General features: G+C 40.6%; 2 protein-coding genes across 2 annotated transcripts; both read left to right on the top strand.

Moving 5' to 3' along the window:
- Positions 1–785: 785 nt before the first annotated feature.
- On the top strand, positions 786–9,416 carry LOC306976446 (vitellogenin-2-like; the record flags this gene model as incomplete). Its single annotated transcript, XM_079574375.1, has 33 exons — positions 786–913; positions 1,010–1,030; positions 1,113–1,264; positions 1,367–1,618; positions 1,693–1,854; positions 1,933–2,084; positions 2,159–2,309; positions 2,382–2,539; positions 2,606–2,933; positions 3,015–3,221; positions 3,306–3,523; positions 3,601–3,698; positions 3,777–3,901; positions 3,986–4,087; positions 4,210–4,329; positions 4,430–4,616; positions 4,682–4,775; positions 4,849–5,031; positions 5,160–5,265; positions 5,339–5,555; positions 5,639–5,928; positions 6,141–6,185; positions 6,259–6,321; positions 6,397–6,603; positions 6,685–6,827; positions 6,914–7,049; positions 7,132–7,258; positions 7,342–7,525; positions 7,597–7,691; positions 7,765–7,856; positions 7,928–8,093; positions 9,079–9,240; positions 9,313–9,416. Exons 1-33 carry the CDS (start codon positions 874–876, stop codon positions 9,414–9,416), a joined length of 4,887 nt encoding a protein of 1,628 aa, XP_079430501.1. The 5' UTR covers positions 786–873.
- Positions 9,417–14,150: 4,734 nt separating this feature from the next.
- On the top strand, positions 14,151–22,870 carry LOC306976445 (vitellogenin-1-like; the record flags this gene model as incomplete). The annotated part of the gene is made up of 32 exons (XM_079574374.1): positions 14,151–14,190; positions 14,535–14,552; positions 14,636–14,787; positions 14,969–15,217; positions 15,389–15,547; positions 15,628–15,776; positions 15,858–16,008; positions 16,156–16,316; positions 16,384–16,552; positions 16,632–16,763; positions 16,855–17,073; positions 17,146–17,250; positions 17,793–17,891; positions 17,970–18,089; positions 18,173–18,359; positions 18,432–18,519; positions 18,598–18,786; positions 18,861–18,960; positions 19,046–19,250; positions 19,616–19,836; positions 20,417–20,461; positions 20,540–20,602; positions 20,671–20,877; positions 20,955–21,097; positions 21,177–21,312; positions 21,389–21,509; positions 21,581–21,761; positions 21,836–21,924; positions 21,988–22,082; positions 22,185–22,350; positions 22,432–22,593; positions 22,746–22,870. 32 exons carry the CDS (start codon positions 14,151–14,153, stop codon positions 22,838–22,840), a joined length of 4,416 nt encoding a protein of 1,471 aa, XP_079430500.1. The 3' UTR covers positions 22,841–22,870.

The raw sequence follows: 22,870 nt of genomic DNA, 5'->3' as shown, positions 1-22,870 counted from the left end.
TCCCCAGACTAAATATCACTTGTGATTTTAGTCTGGTGTTAGCCAGGCTAGTTCTCCGTGGCCTTTTTGTGTAAAAGTGGAGTTGAATCCACAGGGTTCTCATGATCACAGTAACATACAGTAACTCTGGTTCTCTGAATGTGCACAGTCTATAACGAGTTGGGCGACTCACAGACTAATTCTCAGTGGTCAGACAGAAATAACCGTCAGGTGCAGGTTTCAGTTAGTTTTAAATCAGCGGTTGCCAAATTGTGGGTCAGGGACCAGAGGTGAGAGAATGACACAATTTGCTATTTACCATTTTAAAAAGTGGGGGAATTAGACTAGTAGTCGTCCTAAATACCAGTCTAACAGTGGTTTAGTGGTTAGTGGTTGTCACACACGGGGGCAGGGCCTCAATTGAGGTCTGTATGTTCCACTTCTGCCCTGCACTACTGCACAGTGGAACTGTTTTTGACCGTAAATGGATTCGCTCTTCGTCGAATAGCCATGGGACGCGCACTGTAGGGCCCCCATGTGGATTTTTGCTTAGGGCCCCAGAAGGGCCAGCACCGGCTCTGCCTACTGCAGGCGGATATTGACTAGGCCTTCAAATATTCAAACTAAATTCATTGTTAATGTGGTTAATTCTTTAAAGTTGATCATATTGGTTGATGTTTTTTTTTTTTTTTTCCCCACAATAATTTCTGGACATATGTTGCTGTCAGGTCCAAAAGTCAGGTTAGGATGACTCATTAGTTGTCTGCTATGTTTGTGTTATCTACATGGTCAGGGCAAGGTAACATTGAATAGTGTTGATTTAATGATGCTTGTGTGGACAAAAAAGTAGCTTTAAAAAGACAGCTCTGCTTCAGATTCTTCACACTCACCACCATGAAGGTGTTTGTGCTCGCGCTCACTGTGGCCCTTGCAGGTAAGATTATAGCATTTTAGTGAATATTTGTTGCACATTAAAACAGACTGTGAATTTTGCATTTATGCAATGTTTTGTTGTTCCTCTTTTTTTCAGTGGCTAACCAAGTTAATTATGGTAGGAATGTTTTGAAGGTTTTCCCCCTGAGAATTGTTTCAAAGTTAACATTTAAATAATTTAAATATAACTTTTATTACAGCCCCTGAGTTTACCATTGGAAAGACCTATGTGTACAATTATGAAGCAGAGCTTTTGGGGGGACTTCCTGAGGAGGGTCTTGCAAGAGCTGGAATAAAAATCCAAAGTAAAGTGTTGCTCCATGCACAAACTCAAGACACCTTCTTACTGAAGGTACAGCTGATTTAGAGATCATGTGTCGTGCACACTGTTTATGATGAATTTAGTCAAATCTGCATTGCAACTACATCCTGTTTTATTTATCTTTCTCTGTAGCTTGCAGACCCAAAAATCTTTGAGTACAACGGTGTCTGGCCCAAAGACGCGTATACTGAGGCTGCAAAGTTAAACGCAGCACTGGCAGCTCAGCTCCAGACACCTGTCAAGTTTGAGTACGCTAGCGGACTTGTGGGAAAAGTTTATGCACCAAATGGTGTTTCTACCACAATCCTGAACATCTACAGAGGCATCATCAATGTCTTCCAGCTGAACCTCAAGAAAAAGCATGACGTCTATGAACTGCAGGAGGTACTGCCCTGAAACCAAGTGAAGTGATACTCTAAATACATCCTGTTTGAACAGGTTTCATATACTTTCTACAGTCTGGGCCACAAGGCGTGTGTTTGACCAACTATGTTATCACTGAGGACAAGAGCGCTGAGCGCTATTTCATTACCAAAGCAAAGGACCTGACCAAGTGCCAGGACAAGATTGTTAAAGATATTGGCTTGGCTTACATGAGGAAATGCCATGAGTGCCACGCAGTAAGTATCTTTTTACAAATAGTTTGTAATTATTATATGCAAACGTGCTGTGCATGTAAGTGTCCTTTGACTTTGTAGAGTTCCAAGGCTCTGAACGGTGCTACAGTTACAAACTACATCCTGAAGACTTCTGCTGATCGTGGAGCTCTGATTGAGGAAGTGTATTCTAAAGAGCTCATTGAGTTTTCGCCATTTAATGTCGTCAATGGTGCTGCCCAGATGGAAACTAAGTAAGTAAAATAATCATAGTAATACATAAAGTACAATTAATTGGCACACATATAATACACATTTTAGTTTTCAGACAAGAGCTGAAGTTGGTTGATACCACAATGACAGTAGTTGAGCTCATCATGGCTGAATATCACCAGCGCGGCTCTCTTCAGTATGAGTTTGGTCCTGAACTCCTCCAGAACCCTGTGCAGCTGCTGAGGATCGAGAATGTTGATGCTCAGGTAAAACCTCTTCCATTTTGATCATTAAAATAACTTGAAACTTATCTGAGCAATCTTTATTTCTGTTTGTAGATTGTTGAGCTCCTGAACCACCTGAAGAGCTACGATGCTGAAAGAGTTCACGAAGACGCCCCACTTAAATTCATAGAACTCATTCAGCTCATGCGCATGCTCGACCACAATGCAATCGGAGCTCTATGGAGAAGCCATAAAGGAAATTCTGTCCTTAGGTTAATAAAAAGAGCATTATTTAGAGCTATAAATCTTCATATTTACAAGTATATTCTTTGTGTTAGGAACTGGATCCTGAACGCCATCCCTGCTGTTGGAACCCATGCTGCTTTCAAGTTCATCAAGAAACATTTATTAACTGCTGAAACATTTGGTGAAACATTTGAAGAAGCGACTCGTTCTCTTGTGACGGCCTTCCACATGGTGACAGCTGACCGCGAGGCCATCCATGAAGCCAAGGAGATTCTAGTGCACATTGTTGAGGAGGAGAACAAAATGCAAGAGAGAGATTATAAATACATCATTCTAAGGGACATTGTTATGCTGGGCTATGGCACCCTGGTTTCTAAACACTGTGTGGAAGAAAAAGTTTGCACCATTGATCTAGTCACGGCAAGTAGTGAGTGATGTGTAAGGACACTACAGGCAAACATGCAGTGTGTAACATGTTTGATTTTAAATGTTTTTACACAGCCCCTCCACGAGTACGTAGCTAATAATATCGCTCATACAGAGAGGCTTATTGTTGCTCTCAAAGCCATTGGTAATGCTGGGCATGTTGGAAGCTTGAAGACTATTCAGAAGATCCTGTCTGGAAGTTCTGCTGAACGTTTGCCCTTACATGTCAAGCTCAACGCTGCCACTGCACTGAAGAACATTGCGAAGAAAGAGCCGAAGATGGTATAGACTTAACATCAAATTTGAATCTTAATATGCATTTGTAATTTTATATTCAGTTTCCCGCTGTATTTTGTTATTATTTAGGTCCAACCATTAGCTCTGACACTGTTCACTGACACAGAGAATGATGCTGAACTGCGCATGGTTGCTGCTGCTGTGCTGTTTGAGACCAGACCATCCACAGCTCTGGTGAATGTTATTGCTGCCTCTGTATTAAAGGAGCGTAATATGCAGGTTGCGAGCTTTGTCTACACCTACATGAATGCTTTGAGAAGGACCACAGCCCCAGACATGGTTTCTGTGTAAGTGAATCAACACATATGCTCTGGATTATTCCAAAAACATACCCGCTATGACACAAACTGTCTTTGTCTTTCAGCGCTGCTGCTTGTACTGTTGCTATAAGAATTTTGACTCCTAAATTGGGTTCACTGAATATCCGTTACAGCAGAGCTCTGTACATGGATGCCTACCACAGTAAGTAGTTTAAAAATACTTTACTGTCATCATAGGTCAATGTTAAATTAAATAAATTGTTTGTTTTTTTCCTTGAAGACCCGTGGATGATGGGAGTTGCCGGCAGTGCCTATATTATAAATAACGCAGCCAGTATTTTCCCAAGAGCCATTGTGGCCAAAGCTCGCACCTATGTTGCAGGAGCTTATGCTGATGTTCTTGAGGTAATGAAAATGTAAAACAGTCACAATATATAGTATATTGTATAAATCTTTTGCCTGATTGAAACATTGTTATTCTTGTTTCAGATTGGGGTGAGGGCTGAAGGACTGCAGGAGGTGCTTCTGAAGTTCAATGACTATCCTGAAACTAGTGACAGAATTTCTAAAATGAAGGAAATTCTCAAAGCGGTATGAATCCTAAGTTCCCTGTTGTTGTTGTTGTTGTTGTTGTTGTTGTTGTTGTTGTTGTTGTTGTTGTTGTTAATTGTTCTCACAAAAATATTGTTTTCAAACAATGTTCTTCCTTACAGCTCACTGACTGGAAGGACAAACCTACTGCCAATATTTTTGCATCTGCTTATGTCAAATTCTTTGACCAGGAAATTGCTTTTGCCAACATTGACAAGGACTTCATGGATTACATTACTGAAGTAAATATTCATGTGACATGTCTTTGAATCCTATTTTACATTTGAGAGGAAAAAGTTTTTTCTCTTTTCTTCTTTTAATAGTTTTTTTGTTGGTTTGTAGGTGGCTAGAGCACCTGCAGTCCTGAACAAAGGAAAGTCTTTGTTGCATCAGCTACTCTCTGGAGTTCAAATGCATTATACCCACCCAATGCTGGTGGCTGAGGTTAGGCATATCTTGCCCACAACTGTTGGTCTACCCATGGAGCTAAGTTTCTACACTGCAGCTGTGGCCAAGGCATCTGTTAACAGTAAGACCTCACTTACTAGACATTATTTCAGTTGGGTAGATGTATTAAAAAATATGTTTTTGTAGTTGAAACGACTGTTACGCCACCCCCCACTGAGCACTACCGTCCTGCTCAGCTTCTTCAGTCTGAGATCCACCTGAGTGCAGCAGTTACTCCAAGGTACACTAACATTTTAGTTTCGTACCCACTGATATCAAGTTGATTGTAATGAACTGTATTATCCTCATCACAGTGTTGCCATGCACACCTATGCCGTTATGGGAGTCAATACACACCTGATCCAGGCTGCTCTGAGGTCCAGAGCCAAGGTCCACTCTGTGGTACCTGCTAAAGTTGAGGCAAGGCTTGACATCATGAAGGGCAACTTTAAGCTTGGCCTGCTGCCAGCTCAGAGTATGAATAAGGTTGCTGTGCGGTATGAAGCTCTACTTTTCATCGACAGCACAATATGTACACACCCACACAATAAATTAGGCTTTTGTTATTACTTACTAAATGGCCTATTTAAAGTGGATGGGTTCAAGTATTTCCTTTCTCCTACAGCATTGATACTGATGCTTTGGTAAGAAATGTGGAAGAACTCCAAGCAGCACGGACAATACCTTTGATTCCAGCCAAGGGACAAGACAGCCTCCTCTCCAAAGACATGGTTTCTGGGGCTTTCTCAGTATAATTGAACACAGCTTTGAAAAAGAGTTACAATTGTTTGTATTTTCTCACAGACACAGTCTTCTGAGCTACTCTCATTTGATATGCCAAGCAGGATATTCAACAGAATAAGGATTCCCAAGGCCTATGAGAAGAAGATGTGCAGCGTATTTGAAACCCTAGGGTTCAAGGCATGCACAGAGATTCAGTCTAACAATGCTTGGTCTATCAGACCCTCTGCTCTTTACACCATCATTGGAAACCACAACGTTTTTGTTGAAGTTGCTCAAGGTATGTAATTACCGATATGAGTTAAACATGATTATACATGATTGATTTGCTTTGCACTGCAACCATGTTGTGTTTGATTGCAGCCGGTGAGGGCATTGTGGAGAAGATTGAGGTTGAGATTCAAGTTGGAGACAAGGCGTCAGAGATCATCAAAGCGGTCTCCTGTACAGTGGAAGAGGAGCCTCTGGAGGACAAGAGTGTCCTGATGAAGCTGCGGAAGTTCCTGGCTCCTGTTCCAAACAACAGCAATAGCTCCAGCTCCAGCTCTTCCTCGATTAGCAGTAGCAGCCACAAATCCCATGTGAATATTGGCAGAAGCAGCAGTAGCTCCTCAAGCAGCAAGTCCAGCAGCCAGTCATCCAACTTGTCTAACGTAACTACTCACATCAAGAAAACATTTACGTATAATGGTTAATCACCTCAAAAAGTTGTACAAATGGGATACGTTGTTAGATGTGGTGAGACAGACTTAAGTGTTTTGGCCCCAAAATGCATATTGGGATAGCAATAGGTAGCATACGAATAGGTTAGGACAACTGATACTTCACATTTTAATTGATAATTTCTTTTACTCCTTTACTGCAGCAAGAGATGTACGAAGTGAAGTTTAACAAGGGTCACAAACACAAGGTGATTTCTCATTGAGTGAACGTGAACAGATTTCGAGCTCCACAGTTCTAATATGCTGTACGTTTATTGGCAGCATTCTCGTGCCAGTGGTGACAGCCAGAGCAGTGCACAGAGCTTTGAAGACATCTACAACAAGGTACGTTTGTAAATAATTTAAGGTAAAAAAAAAAAAAAAACTGTCATAAAGCCAATGTTTTGTCTTACTCCCTAGGCCAGGTGTCTGTCTAATGTTTTGTCACCTGCCGGGGCCATTGTCGTCCGCGCTGTGAGAGCCGACCGCAAGCCTCAGGGATACCAGATTGTTGCTTATGTTGACAAAGAACAAATGAGGCTTCAGTTTGTCTTTGCCAAGTTGTCTGAAGGCGAACGCTCCGTAATCATGGCTGATGGTGTGATGCTCAGTCACCACAAGCTGATGGTAATGTCGGTCTTTGACAATACCATAAACATTTTTTGGGGAAAAAGCTTTAGAGGTTTTTTGTTTGTTTTTATGTTTAAGGCCAGAGTCGCATGGAAAGCACAAGGCAAAAAATACTCCACGGATGTCCTTGCTGAGTCCGGTCGTGTGGATGAACACATGGCTCTGCGTCTTAAGATGAGTTGGGAGAAAGTTCCAAGAAAGTTTGAGCACTATATTGCCAAGTAAGAAAAGAGTTCACGTTTATTTGTCATTAGTGAGTTCACTTTGCAAAACTGGTGATAAGAAGCATAATACTCCATGTGTCCAGGCTGACGCATCTCGCAGACTCCCTGCAACAATATGGAGTCAGCATTTCAAAGACCAAGGACAAGGTTAAGGAGATGAAACTGACAGTTGTGCTTGCTTCCGAGAAAAAGATAGATATCCTTTTTAGGACACCCAAGGTACAGTGTCGCTTTTTTGTTGTGTCTTCCTTGTTAGTGTTGGCAATGCACTCTATAATAGCTTTTGTGAATATTTTTGCAGTGGCTCATCTACAGTCTGGGAGTTGGTCTTCCCTTTTCCCTGCCTTTAAGAGAAACTGCTGTTCAAATGGACACCTATGACAACTGGGGTTCAAAGATTGCTTTCCTGTTTTCCAGTGGCAATGATAGTAAGAACATTTGAAAAAGGGTTATGCAGGTCTTTAATCTCAACTTGCAAGGACATTATTAAACATCTTCTTCTTTGTTGTAGGGACTTGTACCATAGAGAAAGGTGTTCTGAAGAGCTTTAACAATGTAAAGAGTGAAAGCCCCACGCTTGAATCCTGCTACCAGGTTCTGGCTCAGGACTGCACAAAATGCCTTAGATTCATTGCTCTGACTAGGAAAGAGAGCTTACAGTCACCGCGTGAACTTCGTGTGTACATTTCACACTTGTAAGTGTGTTTGGAGCTCTTGGACCAAGGTGCACAGCCGAATATTCAATTAACATTATCATCATTAACAGGCAGCTTGACATTTCGGTGAAAAATGGCCAGATTGCGGTAGCAGTAAATGGAACACACCACCATGTCACAGAACAAAGCTCACAGTTGGAAAGAGGTTTGTCTAAATGTAGCTTGCACTGTTGTTTGCACTGTAGGGCTCTAAATTCACGTAACTGCTTTTGTTTCAGGAATCACAATTCGACGCAAAAACAATGGCGTGGCCCTCGATGCCCCTGGCCTTGGTCTAAAGGAACTCTATTACGATAAACAAATCCAAAAGGTAAGGCAGGTGATAGATGTCACTTTGATTGAAATCGTACTGTTCCCTAACAACGTGGCCTTTTCTCACAGGTTGTAGTGACAGACAGTCTGAAGGGAAAGACCTGTGGCTTGTGCGGCCACGCTGATGGGGAGGTGAGACAAGAGTATCGCACACCAAACAACCGCATGATCAAAGACAGGGTCAGCCATGCACACACCTGGACCCTGGCTGCTAAGACCTGCCGCAACGAAGCCGGTAAGTACAAACGGCACTGAAGGCTCAAGGAATGACTCCTTGAGCCTTGTAGTAAATCTTTCCTCCTACTAGTTTTCACTGTTTTCTCAGAAGCTTTGTGCACACACTTTGACATTGTACTCTCAGTTTGGGAATCACTACCCAGGACTTTTCTGTTGCAAAGATTTTCAAAAAGTAATTAAAAAAAAGTAATCACCTGGATTGGATTGTTTAGACCTTCTGGAATGAGAGCAAAAACCTTTGCTATGACTATAAGGAGTGTAACACTATAGAAATGTTCCCATATATTGCGATATTTTGCGGGACGATACCGATACTTTTTATTCTGATATTGCTACTTTTGATGACATAATGCATATTAATGAGTGACGTTGCGCATATTAATGAGGCAGCCATGGTTTTCACAGTCAGTAGAGGCCAATAATGATCAATAATTCATTAGCTGCCAATAGAGGGCAATGCTACAATTTTAAGAACTTGGACCAAACACTCACACAAATATATTGCTTTTAGTGATAGTTTTTATAATTACAAATAAGATTCATTTGGGGTTGATTTATCCCTTTTGAAATAGGACTGTGGCGTCTCGATTATTTCAATGTGTAAATGAAGTGATGCCTCTGAGGGATGCATCTTCAGTGTGTAAGCCAAGGATCATTTATTCACACAGAAAGAGGTATAAAAAAAGCACATGAAATAAATCTAAATGATGAATAATATGTAGTATGTTAACATAAAGGTCGCATGTTTTTTCCTTTTTTTAAAGCGTGATGTATCGTAGGTTATTTTTGTGCAATATATCGGTTATCACAGTGTCGGCGTATCGTGAGATTATCGTTATCATAAGCCATGTAATCGCATATCGTATCGAATCGTGAGGTACCCAGAGGTTCACAGGTTCAGGTGAATTTCCTGAAATGAAAGTGTGAATTACCTGTCTGGGTGCAAATCTTGCCCTCCTGACACCTTCTTTTCTGGTCTTCAGGGTGCAAGCTTCAGCAAGTGTCTGTGAAGCTGGATGGAAGTGTTATTGACCGGGACCAACCCTCCAAGTGCTACTCAGTTGTGCCAGTTTTGCGCTGCGTTAACGGGTGCCATCCACTGAGGACCAAAACCATCCGAGTCGGCTACCACTGCGTCCCTCAAGGTGAGTCACAACAACCAGCTTCAACATCCCAGTACCACAAAGCACAACTAACACTGCTATTCTCTGGCGCAGGCTCCAACCTGTCCTCCGCAGATAACATCTTCAGCAAGAGCGTGGATGTGGAGGCTGACACAGTGGCCCATGAGGAATGTCAGTGCACCCCCCAGTGCTCCTAGTTCCTCTCTGTGCTTTTCTGGTATAAATAATGTTTGACCAATCGCTTTGTTTAAAATGTTAATTTAAATAAACTCCTCAAGCAAGTGTGGTGTCTGTAGACTGATTTGTTAAAAAGCATGATGATGAGTACAAGATAAAGGAAATGTACTACATGTGTACAAATCTAACACTACAATGTTGAGCACAATTTGTAAAATCCATAAAACATTAACAGATGGAACTTGTATCGAGTGTTTAATTTGAGGTGGGCACAGGGTTGGCTACATGTTTCCTGACTCTTTTTTTATGTATTCACCATCCATCATCAGTTTTTATTTATTTATTTTTCACCAGAATGTTTTACAACCAGGTGTCACATATCAGTTATGAAATTATGTAGACAAATCACTTGTTGTCAGTTTGTTTCTACAAGATAAGCGACCAGGCATCTTCAAATCACCATGGATAAAAAATAAAATTGTCTTTTAGCTTTCAGTCCTTGTATTTCAAATGTATTTTATTTATTTATTTTGCTTAGTCTTTGTTGCCTGCCTTGACAGTACAGATGGTAGCATTTTTGCTAAAATCTGGCTAACACAAGAATTTTGTCGTACAGCATCAAATAACTTTTACAAAAAACAGAAACCAAAATACACAGGCTTGTAGGCCTATCTTATCAGAAAGAAAGAAAAAAACATCCAACATAAATGCATTACTACTACTACTACTATAATGAACAGTGGTGGAAAAAGTACAAGTAAAAAGTACAAATTATAATTACTTTTACTTTACTTAAGTAGTACAATTTATGATGAATACTTTTTACTTCACTACATTTTAGAGCCTGTGTCTGTACTTTCTACTCAACTACATTTTCAAATTGGGCTAAAAGTAGAAGTATTTTATTTTCAAAGTGACCTCTCTGCGATGAACTGGTTAAGTCCCAGTTTAGACTGTTTAATAATAATAATAATAACGCATTGGTTTTATATAGCGCTTTTCTGGACACTCAAAGACGCTTTACATCGCACTATTCATTCACTCCATACTTGGTGGTAGTAAGCTACTATTGTAGCCACAGCTGCCCTGGGGTAGACTGACAGAAGCGAGGCAACCAGTCTGCGCCATCGGCCCCTCTGACCACCACCAACCACTCACTCACACACTACATTCGCTAGGCTTCCTGGTGTTACTAAATGGTCTCCCATCTAAGTACCGACCAGGCCCTTCCTGCTTAGCTTCCAAGGTCTGACGGGATTGGGCATCGCAAAGGCGGTATGGCCACAGTATAGACCTGGTTTAGTTCCTGATTTTGACCTGAGTTAGTGGTTTACTCGCTTCGACCTGGTTTAGACCTGGTGTGATTCAAATTATATATTAAAAAAAAAAAAACTGCACATTATACTCCTTAATACTTTTACTTTTTACTTATAAAGTATGTTTTACAATGTATACTTTTATAGTTTTACTTAAGTAAAAATTGTTTCAGATACTTTTACTTCAGTACATTTTTGGTCCTGTATCTGCGCTTTTACTTCAGTAAGAATATGGAGTGCTTCTTCTACCAATGAATCACTAATTAAAGTTGCAGGTGACCCTGAGACGACCAAAACACAACTGTTCTAAAGAAAATAATGAGGTCGCTTAGTTCACAAAACAAGGAAACTCTCGGATTAGTGCCAGGAAAGGAAAATCAATCTGATAGAATGGCTCAAGAAAGAGAAAGAGGAGGCCTGATAGTTCATGATTGATTTATGTGAAAGAATGGGCCAAAAATGAATAAATCCTAAACACTGTTGACTTTCTGAAGCTTTCGTGATTAGTGGATCCTACAGCAGGTACAACACCAAGAACCTTTTTTCTTTTCTTTTTTCTTGCAATGATCAGATGCATACATACAAGGTACGTTATGTTTACAATGTCAGAATCAGAAGCAAAAGTAAAAACAGAATGATAATAATAAAAATAATAAAGGGGCAGCATGAAAGGCATCATAAATTTCATTTAAATAAACCAAAATGTATCAAAAAACTCTCAAGAATATTTGCATTTCATTCTTCCAGTGGGTTACAGTAGGCTTAAAGTTTGCCTAAAAGTAATACATTACTGACCCCATAATCAATATTAATATTCTTAACATTTATCCCAAATTTGACTGTCTTGTACATTCCTATGTGTATTAAATGATCTTTACTGAAAAGAGACAACTCCGGGATTTGGGTTAGATTGACAGATTTAAACTTAACATTTTCTGTATTCAATCTAATTTCTATTATGATGCGTTTGTTGACTTTAAAATGTTAAGGATGTTAAGATAATATTATTTGTGCTTTTTATGTCACTATCAAGAGATACAACATCAGGGCACAAAGTTACTTAAAATAATCAGAGATCCCCGGACCTCTCTATCCAGGGGGATCCCAGGCTTTCCCAGGATACCGCATTTCCTACATCTTCTGCGGGGTCTTCCTCCTATAGCTCCCATTCTCTAAACTTAATTCACTTAATTATATTATTAACCTCACGGAAGGTAGTCGGTCAATATCTGATTTTGGATGGTGCATTCTGTGCACTGTAAGGAATTGTATTGATTTTTCAGTTCTGATAGGTTCCAATTAATAATATTATAGCTGTAAGTGGCAAGAGTGTTAATTGCTTCTGTCTTATTTGCAGAGTTGAGTTCTGATTTGAGGACCTTATGGACTCTATTGTAGTATTCTCTTCTGATTAGTCCCTTCATTGTGGAATGTTGTACCCCCTCGCCTTCACTAACACCGAGGTACATGTGGTACCTTCTAGGTCCTGGATGATAGTATTAACAAGACAGACAGAGGATTGGTGGGGAAAGGGAGTCTGCTTGGTATATTTCACATTTGATGTGGATTGGCCTGGATGTCAAAGTCCCGGTTGTGTGGTGTAGGTGGGGGACAGTTTTCCATATCTCATACTTGCATGCGTTGAATGATATTGGGGCAGATCTTATAGAGCTCCATGCTCTATTATCCTTGTGTGGGGGACACAATCAAAAGCTTTTTATAAAATCATTAATAAAAGTCATTTATAAAATCAAAACTATTAAAATTACAAGACCTCATAAAATTACAAACATTAATCACAATGTATGAAGCAAGATATTCTCTTTTGCAACAATTAAATCTTATCTAGAATCTAGAAGTCATATTGTAAATGGCGCAACAGACCATCTTTGATATTTTATATTTTGTTTTGTATTTAGAGAAAGGGGCACCTATTGTAGAAGCTTTGGCTTCTTCGTGCTCCTTTTCATTCATGTAAACATCAAGCAACGTGAAAGAAATAAATGACATGACTGAAACAAATAAAAAATGAAATGAAATAGTCTATGCAGTTGAGAGATTCCGATGTTTAATTTTGACTTCCTCCAATATGGCTTTGTTAATAAGCAGTTGGTCTTCACCAGTGTTGGGGAGTACAAATACATTTATTTAGAATGTGTTTTTAGAATACTCATTGTGAGTAAGTGTATTCTGGTAAAGTTACACTTCATTTGAGAGTATTTAGAATACAGTTACTTACACAATTTAATTATTCTTCATTTAGTGTAGGATATATATATAATATATAATATTCATTCGAATTACTTCCAGGAGATCTCCAAGTTTGTGATCACTGACTTTATTTGATACAAATAATAAAAAATAAGGTTGGGGAATTTAATCAGTCAAAAAGCATCTTTTCTGCTCCCAAAGTCACACATTAGACATTGTGAACATCTTTTGATGTCAGAGCCAAAATGTCATTAAACGCGTGATGTCATGTAAAACTGGGTTGCGATGACCACGACAAATAAAGAGAACAAACATCTGGAGTCATTGTGTCCCCCGAACTTTGAGATCGCACAGGAACCTTTATATTTCCACCAAAAATACATCAAAGACAAGTCTTTTATCATCACCTCTGGTCTGCATCCAAGTTGTGCTTTAAAAAAAAAACGTATTTGCCTTTGTCGACACGGGAATACTGCAACTGCAACTTTATTCATAATGTTTTGTTTTGTTTTGAACGCGACCAAATTGTCACAAGGTAAAAACAATGCACAATGCAAATGTATATACATAAAACAATTGAAAATAAAACCAGAAGAAAATAAATATATATATATATATATATATATACAAGCAAGGCATTTATCATTATTTGTACCACGCATTTCGTACACAAAGCAAAATTATATATATATAAAGCCTAGTTTTTAATGTAATGGTATAATGCTGATCTGATGTTAGGAATTAATAAAGACCTGTGAAGTGGTAATTCATTAACAAATGAAAAGTGTCGATATTTTGTAAACCAGGATGACGGAGAATTCCTTCAGGAATAGAACAGGTTGCCCAGGGCCCTTATGTACCGTATGGTGGAATGAGAAATGTTTTGGAACATTTGCCTCTTGTGTCACATCTTGTATAATTCTCCCATTTGTACCTCTTTATTAGAAATGAATATTCTGATAAAGAAGTACAAATTGGAGAACTATAGGTAAAATATGATTCGATGGCAGCCTACAACTAATTTGAGGATGGTGACCCAAGACTTGCTTTGCACAGATGCGAACAGTTTATCTTTTTGATCTCCTATCTGGTCTATTGATCCAGCGCATGTGTGAGGGTCACCACGTGTAGGGTCATTATGACTTTTTGATAAGCTTTGTCAAATAGGGCACATTTTCCCCATAAAAGGCAGACTGGTGACTGCAGACCTTCACAACCCACTCAGCCATGAGAGTCGTTGTACTGGCCCTGGCCCTAGCCCTTGTGGGTAAGTGAGCACTGGAACTCTAGAGGAATGTTCTTTACTTTGCTTTTGTTTCTTGTTTTTCTTTTGTTAGTTTGTTTGTTTTTTGGGGGGTGTTTTATTACTTTCAGCCGGCATAATTATAACAACATTTTTATTCAAATCTTTTCTTTCTTAAATGCAACTAGAGAAAGGTTAATTATCATGAATATTGTTGTACTGAATACTGTCACAGAGTTTTCTAAACTGGTCAAAACTGAATCTTGTATATCTAGTATATTCTATTCTATCTTTTTTTTCTTTTTAAGTCCTTAAAAGTTTCAACATGTGAATAAAGTGTAATATGTAAATCTTTCTTTTCATTTTAGCTGGCGAACAAAGCTTGGGTAAGTGCACAGCCATAAAACAACCTACAAGATTAAAAAATCAAACTAAAATGTTGTTGATACTAACACAAATGTACTCTCAGCTCCTAAATTTGCTCCCGGAAAGACCTACGTGTACAGCTATGAGGCCAGGATCTTGGGAGGTCTGCCTGAGGAGAATCTGGCAAAGGCTGGACTCAAACTCTCCAGTCGAGTCAAAATTAGTGTTGTCCAAGAGAGACTCCTCCAGCTGAAGGTAAACCGACAAAGAGTGAGGTGTGAGGATTAGGTCATTACACATAATAATATTATACTGTACATGAAATTCATTGTTCATTGTTAAGAGTAGAAGATGGGGAGTCTGTAATATATAATAAATGACTAGTTCTGAGCTTCTGCTTAATGTGTAGAACTAAGTAAGTGTTATTATGTTGCAGCTTGAGAATCCTGAGATCTTCGAGTACAGTGATGTTTGGCCCAAGGATTCCTTCAGCCGAACTGAACTCCGTGAGGACCTGAAAGCTCACCTCAAAACCCCCATCCAGTTCAAGTACGAGCAGGGGATTGTGAGAGAGATTCTGGCCCCCGAGTCTGTCCCCACACAAGTGCTCAACATCCACAGAGGTATTCTCAACGTCTTCCAGCTCAGCATCAAGCAGTCACAGAACATCTATGAACTGCAGGAGGTCAGTGTATCTAAAATGACCAGTATGATAGGTTCCATTGCTCTTCTCTTGCTAATCCCTTCTTTGCCTGATTTGTCACAACCATAACATCATCTGTGCTTCCTCTACTTCGTTCGCAAAACCCCTGAGTCCTGCTCCATTCAGTCTATTTTGTATTAATATAATTCACAGGAGGGAGCTCAGGGTGTGTGCAAGACCCAGTATGCCATCACAGAGGAGGAGGCTGATCGTTACCGTTTGACCAAGAGCAGAGATCTGAGCCACTGCCAGGAGAAGGTCATTCGAGACATTGGGTTGGCATACACTAAGACATGTTTGAAGTGCCAGGAGGTAACAGTTTTAGAGATTTATGCACTATGCATTCAAAGGTCTTGTAAAATATATAAAAATAAAAATCTGTCTCTTTGCAGATTTCCAAGAGCATGAGGGGAACCACAGGATACATCTATAAGCTGAAGAAAATCTCAGAGGGCATCTTGGTCTTGGAGGCATCTGGACATGAAGTCATTCAGTTCACACCATTCCATGAGCTGAACGGCGCTGCCAATATGAACACTACGTAAATATGACACCTTTTAACTATTATCACACAATCTAATTGGATAAAGCAACCTTTCATGTCATTTGTCTTTGTCTACAGGCAACAACTGCGTTTGGTTCAAGTCGAGGCTGTTCCTATTGGTCCCATCAATGCTCAGTATGCTCACCGTGGCTCCCTGAAGTATGAGTTCTCCAAAGAACTTCTGCAGACCCCCATCAGGCTCATGAAGATGGCTGATGTGAAGGAACAGGTAGTTATTGCAAAGCCTTTATCATTACATAAATAATATTACGTTAACATGCCTTACACTACACTCAAAAACCTATTTTTTAAACAAAAAGATCAAATTCAATTTTGTGCAGAAACAGAAACACCATTATATCTATTCTGCTCTTAGATTGCAAGTATCCTGACCCACCTGGTTGAAAATAACAAAGAAAGAGTGCATCATGATGCTCCTCTCAAGTTCTTGGAGCTGATTCAGCTGCTGCGCGCTACTGACACAGAACAGCTGCGTCACCTGTTGAAAGTCAACTCCAGGAGCCACCCTAATGAGAGGTACATTGTTACCTAAGCATTCTAAACGATGAGAAGTGGGGATAAAATATTAATAATTCAATACTAGGCGGTGGTTGATGGATGCCCTCCCCAACATTGGGACCAAGGATGCACTGGAGATTGTCATTGAGAAGATAGTGAAGAAGGACGACGTGAGTGTTCCTGAAGCATTTCAACTTTTGATTGGAAGTCTCCACATGCTTGAGCCATCTTGTGACAACATCGAAAAAGTTTGGGTAAGTAATCAGACAGAACGATCTGGGATGTTATACATACATGAGAGAATACAGTCCTTATCATTGTTGTGTCCTTTAGAACTTGATAAAGGAGCCTTCACTCCAAGAAAACTATGGACCAGTCTTGCGCAAGGCTCTTCTCCTTGGCTACGGCAGCTTGATTAACAGACACTGTGCTGAGAAGGCTCAGTGCCATGATAAGGACATTAAGGTAGACTTCACTTAGAATCTTCAACTCTTGTTGTTATTAATTTGATTGAGATATTAGAATAATAAATATACACTGCTCATTGTTTACACAGCGCATCCAGGAGCTTCTTGAAAAAGCACACGGTGCAACAAACACAGAGGAACTTGTTCTGTTGGCCAAAGTTCTGTCCAATGCTGCTCATCCTTGGGGATTTAAACCTATTACAAAGCTCTTGCCAATCCATGGTACTGATGGTGCAAAACTGACCAAGAGAGTTCACATTGAAGCCATCTTGGCTCTGAGAGGCCTTGCTAAACTGAAGCATAAGGAGGTAACTGACCTCTAAATTAGGCATTTGAATTTTTGAGGAACTGAGTTTAAACTGATATCCCATGTGAATTAGGTCCAGAATGTAGCTCTGCAGCTGTACATGGACCGTAGTCTTCAAGCTGAGCTGCGCATTCTCTCTGCCATTGTTCTGTTTGAGACCAGACCTTCAATGGCTGTGGTAACTAGTGTTGTCGACATAGTCAAGTCTGATCGGGACCTTCATGTGACAAGTTTCACATACTCTCTCATCAAGTCCTTGGCCAGAAGCATCGGGTCTGTTCACTCCTCAGTGTAAGACCCATGTTACATGTACAATATGTATACAAAGCGCATCCAAAATATTCACAGTCAGGCTTCTGTTACAGTGTTGCTGAGTGCAATGTTGCTCTCAGACTCTTGAGCCAAAAGAGACTGAACATGAGGTTCAGTAAAGCTGTCCATCTGGACTACTACAATCGTAAGACCTCGTTGATTTTAAATACTTTTTAGACACACATAAGTCAAATTCCTTCTATTGTACTTCAGATCCTTTGATGCTTGGTGCCGCTGCAAGTGTCTACTACATCAACGACGCTGCGAGCATACTCCCCAAAGCTATTGTGGCCAAGACCAGTGCCTACTTTGCTGGAGCTGCTGCTGATGCTTTTGAGGTAAAAAAAAAAAGGGGCTCTTTTTTTCTTTTTTTCTCAAATGTTCATTAAATGTGTACCCTCTTCATAGATTGGAGTGCGAAGTGAGGGATTACAGGAGTACTTTCAGAAAAAGGTTAACTCCGACGTCTCTGATAGCGCCACTAAGATGAGGCGCATCCTTAGCGCTGTAAGAAGTTTACTCAAACTAAGCAAGCTTTCCAACATAAGAATCAGCATGTAAAATAACGCTTCCTTTTGTCAACAGTTTTCTGACTGGAAGTCTCTACCAGTCAGCCAAATGCTAGGCTCTGTGTACGTCAAGGTTCTGGGACAGGAAGTTGCTTTTGTTGACATCGACAAGAACACCATTGAGGAGGCAATTCAGGTGCACTAAAACTTCAGTCCTGGCTGCTTTTGTTGTTTTTTTACACTATGCAAGTTTAAAGATGCCATGCCTTCTCCTTGCAGCTTTCCAAAGAGATTGACATCCAACAGCATGGCAGAACTGTCCAGGAGCTGCTCCAGAATGGCATCTCCAGCCGCTTCATCAAGGCAATGCTGGCCACAGAAATCAGACGCATCATGCCAACCGCCGCAGGTCTGCCCATGGAGCTCGCCCTGTACACTGCCGCAGTCACTTCAGCAGATGTCCATGGTAAGTGAGAGGGAAACAATGCAACCACATTCACTCAGTGTTCAAAAGCATCACCTTTATTTGCTCTTGCAGCCAGGATCAACTCTAACCTACCCCAGAACTTCCACATTTCTGACATTCTGAGAGCAAAGGCTGACATTCAAAGCGAGATCAGGCCAAGGTAAGAAGCACATCTGATACAAGCCTTTACCAAACTGAATGAATCATAAAAATAAGTTATTATTTTTCTTATTTTTAGCATTGTTCTCAACTCCTTTGCTGTGATGGGAGTGAACACTGACATCGCTCAGGTTGCTATGGTTGTAAAAGCCGATGTCAAAGTCAATGTGCCCGCTAAAATGTCTGCCTCTTTGGACTTTGCTGAGGGTAGCTTTAAGCTTAGCGCTCTTCCAGTGAGCCTCCCTGAAAATGTGGCTGTTGCTGTAGAGTAAGTCCGCCTTTTGAAATAATATGCACATTATGTATGATATTATAAGACTCAAAGTTGGTGTATTTTCACAGTGTTCAGACTCATGCCGTCGCATTAAAAACAGCAAAGAAGACGCCTCTGATCCCCGACAACATCTCTGACAGCAAGTCAAATCCTTCATCTGCAGCCGCAGTGAGTGTTACATTCTTTAAATAGACACACAGCCACCCGTCAGACAAAAGGTTTTGAATGTGGTCTATGTGGCCTCTTGTTTCAGTCCAGGGAGACGCTCGATAGCATGCCAGTTCGGGACAGGCTCGATTCCAAGCAGAGAATCTCTCGTTCTGACCAGAAGTTCTGCACTGAAGTTGCTGGACTGAGAAGCTGCCTCAGGATCGCCTCTCACAACGCCAGGTTCATTAGTGATTCTGCCCTCTACAGACTGGCTGGAAAGCACCTTGTTCACCTTTCCTTCAAACAATGTAAGGGGAAAGACACATTTACATACAATGCAACATTTGTATTTTATCTTCATCAACAATTCGAGAATGCACATTTTTATATCTTTAAAGACATATATATAAATAACTGCCGCAATACTTGTAAAGACAGAGAGAGCAACTGAATTAAGTTATGTTGAAGACTTTCTCAGTATAGAAAATGTATTATCTATTCATATATTTCAGAAATATAGACAGTTCTAATGAAAGCAGACAATTTGGAGTAGGATCTAATGGAGGGGGCAGCACATAGGGATCAACTAGTTTTGTTGTTATTTTTGCTTGTGAATTTCTTTTTTAAAGAAACGTTATAATATGTTGTATTTATTATGACATTTTCTTTGTAGCTGAGAGTGAAAATGTTGAGAAGTGGGAAGTGCTTCTCCTGCTTGGCCCTGAGGGTTCAAAGCACCTGGTTAAACTCAACAGTTTGAATTTGTTGGAAACCCTTGAGGGCACGCCTGCTCTGTCCATGATCAAGAGACTCGTGAATTCAAACCTGAGGAACTCCAGCTCCACCAGCTCCACCAGCAGCTCCAGTAGCCGATCCATCAACGGCAACATTGGCGCAAATTCTGGTTCCTCCTCCTCCTCTTCCTCCTCCTCCTCCTCCTCCTCCTCCTCACGTCATGTCACCAGAAAGATTATCAGCACTATGGGAAGAATCATTGGGGCTGACACCAGAAGGAGCAGTAGCCGAAGCGTCCACCCCATCAAGTCCACTTCGTCCAGCGTGAAGCCTCAGGTAAAGCTGGCAAATGGGGGAAGGCAACAAGAAATTTAGAGAAACAATCAACAAACACAAACAAACGAGATTGCAGCAGTTAAGAGTAGACTGAGGCCGAGAGGTTGAGGTGGCTGATGTAATCCCATCAGCTTCCGCCAGATGGGATGATGGTGGTAGCGGACACAAGGGAATGTATACAGTAGATGGCAATTATATAAAAGGCATGAGCGCTGGTTGACTGACATGCAAATGGCAGACCGTGATTGGCTGATTGCATGAGATAAGTGAAAGGATGGGTGCAGGGGAACATTAATCACTTTATCTGTGTTGAATTTAGTCATATAATTATATTCAAGTAGTTTTATTTAAGTAGTTTTATTCAAATAATTAATTCAATTAATTTCTTTATTCTTTGTACCAGCCCAAGGATGCTCGTGTCAAATTTGAAACAACTCATCAGAAGAAGGTATGTAATGGACTTTTTTTTCTCTCAAGTTTTTAATGTAATTATTTTCAAACTTACACCGAAATTTCGGTTTTGCAGGCAATAAAGCGTCACTCAGGATCTGGCTCCTCTGGACAAAGTCTGGAAGACAAGAAGGGAGAGGTACTAATTGACATTAAAGCAAAATACTGTTTTCAAATAAGTAACCCCTGTATTTTTTTCTTCTCAAGAAAAAACTCCTTCGCGACACCCTTCCCACTGCTTTTGTCCTCATCCTGCGTGCCGTCAAAGCTGACAACAAACCACTGGGCTATGAGATCGCTGGCTACATGGACAGAGACCAAAACAGGGTTCAGGTCATCATGGCAGCCCGGGCTCCTGAGGACAACTGGAGGCTTGTTGCTGATGCTATTGAACTGAGCAAGCACAAACTTGCTGTAAGAAAATGCAATAATTAAGAAATGTGCTCACAGTGGCTTTCCTTGTCTAAGTAAAACTGTGCTCCTTGTAACAGGCCAAGATTGCTTGGGGAGATAAAGCCTTAAAGTATGACACTACGGTCACAGCTGAGACTGGCCTGGTAAAGGAGAAGATGGCAGTTCGTGTCAGAGTGGCTTGGAAGAGACTTCCTTCTTCTATTGTCAAAAATGTCAAAATGTAAATGTTCTTGCGCACATTTGCCAAAAGCAAAATCCAAATGCCAAATGTATAAAAAAAAATGTCATTTCTTTGGTAGGATCTACAAGCAGCTCCTGGTCCCCTTCTTGCCCAGTCCTTATCTGCAAAAGAGTTCCAAAGACAGCAAGCACATTTCTTTAACCGTGGTTGTTGAATCTGAGAAAAGGCTCAACTTGATCCTCAAATCAACAAGAGTAAAGTCTTTTTTTTACTTTTATAAGTGTTTATTCTGGAAATGATCTTAAAGCCTTACATATTTCCTGTGTATAGAGCGTCTACATCCGCAGTGTGCAACTCCAGATGAGTCTGCCAATCAATGTGCTGAGAGAAGCTATGCCATTTGAAGATACTCTTGACAATGCCCACTATCTCCTCGCAAAAGCCTCCTCAAGTAAAGCTCATATGATATATCACAAGTATAAATGTAGTTACTTAATACTGAACTGTGTCATATTTGTCCAGCCGTGTGTAAATTTGAGCAGGAGCATATCACCACCTTCAACAACAGGAGATACAAGAACCCCATGCCAAAATCTTGCTACCAAGTGCTGGTTCAGGAGTGCAGTGACAAGCATGAATTTGTGGTTTTGCTGAAGAAGGAAAGTGAACAAAGTTACGCAATCAGTGTGAAGATTGGCACAGAGTATGTATAAGGAGAAGCGCACCTTGAAGACTGTTTGAGGAGAAGTAACTTAACTGGCATCATTTTATTTTCAGTGATATTGACATGTTCATTAAAGAAGGAAGGAAGGCTGTGAAGGTCAACGAACAGGAAGTGGCCATGGCGAACCTGCCATACGTCAAAGGTATGAAATCTCAAAATCCCTTTAACCAGGGAATGAGTTTCTACAGTTTTCACTCTCCCACAGATTCAATCAAGATTGAATTGAAGGACGACAAGCTGGTTCTCTACGCTCCTAGGTCTGGTATCTCTGAAATCTACTTCAACAACCAGGAAGTGACGGTACTGCACCTTTTTCATTCAATATAGAGGCATTCTGATCAAATTGGTATTTTAAGTTATTTGGTTTTTGTGACTTCTTCTTTTTTGTTTTTTTTAATCCAGGTTCATGTCGCAGGCACCATGAGGAACAAAGTCTGTGGTCTCTGCGGCCAAGCTAACGGAGATGACCAGAGCGATTACCGCACACCCAAGGGCCGTGTGATTGATAGCCCCGTCAGCTTCGCCCATTCCTGGACACTGCCTTCTGTGAGCTGCAGAGATGAGACAGGTAAGAGAACAACGCAAACTGCCAGATTAAGATTATAACTCATTTTAGACTGTGGTCAGCTCAATGGCATTTTTGAAACAGGCTGCCGTATGAAGCAAGAATCTGTTGAACTGGAGAGAGACATCACTCTCCATGGTGTGTCGTCTACATGTCATGCTGTTAGCCCTGTGATGCGCTGCTTGCCTGGCTGCATTGCCACTAAAATCGCCAGGCCCGAAATTGGCTTCCACTGCAGACCTATTAGTGAGTATTCCAGAGGAGCATCAGCAGTGAGTGAATGCATGGTGGTGGTCACAGGACTTCTTTGTGACCATGTCAGTGAAAGGCGCTAGACAAATGAATCATTCCTTCCTTCCAGTACAAAGATTCTGACACTGTTTTTGTTGTTGTTGCAGATACCAGCCATGGCGATAGTTCTGATCACAGCGTTGACCTCACCGAGGAAGTTGAATCCCATCTCGAGTGCAGCTGCTCTTCTCAGTGCCAGTAGATTCTTCTGTCATCTTCAATCATGTCTATG

This window comes from Gobius niger (assembly GCF_951799975.1).
Source record: "Gobius niger genome assembly, chromosome: 17".
Lineage (NCBI taxonomy): Eukaryota > Metazoa > Chordata > Actinopteri > Gobiiformes > Gobiidae > Gobius > Gobius niger.
Note: the sequence above shows the minus strand (reverse complement) of the source record. Positions and strands in the feature narration are given on the sequence as shown.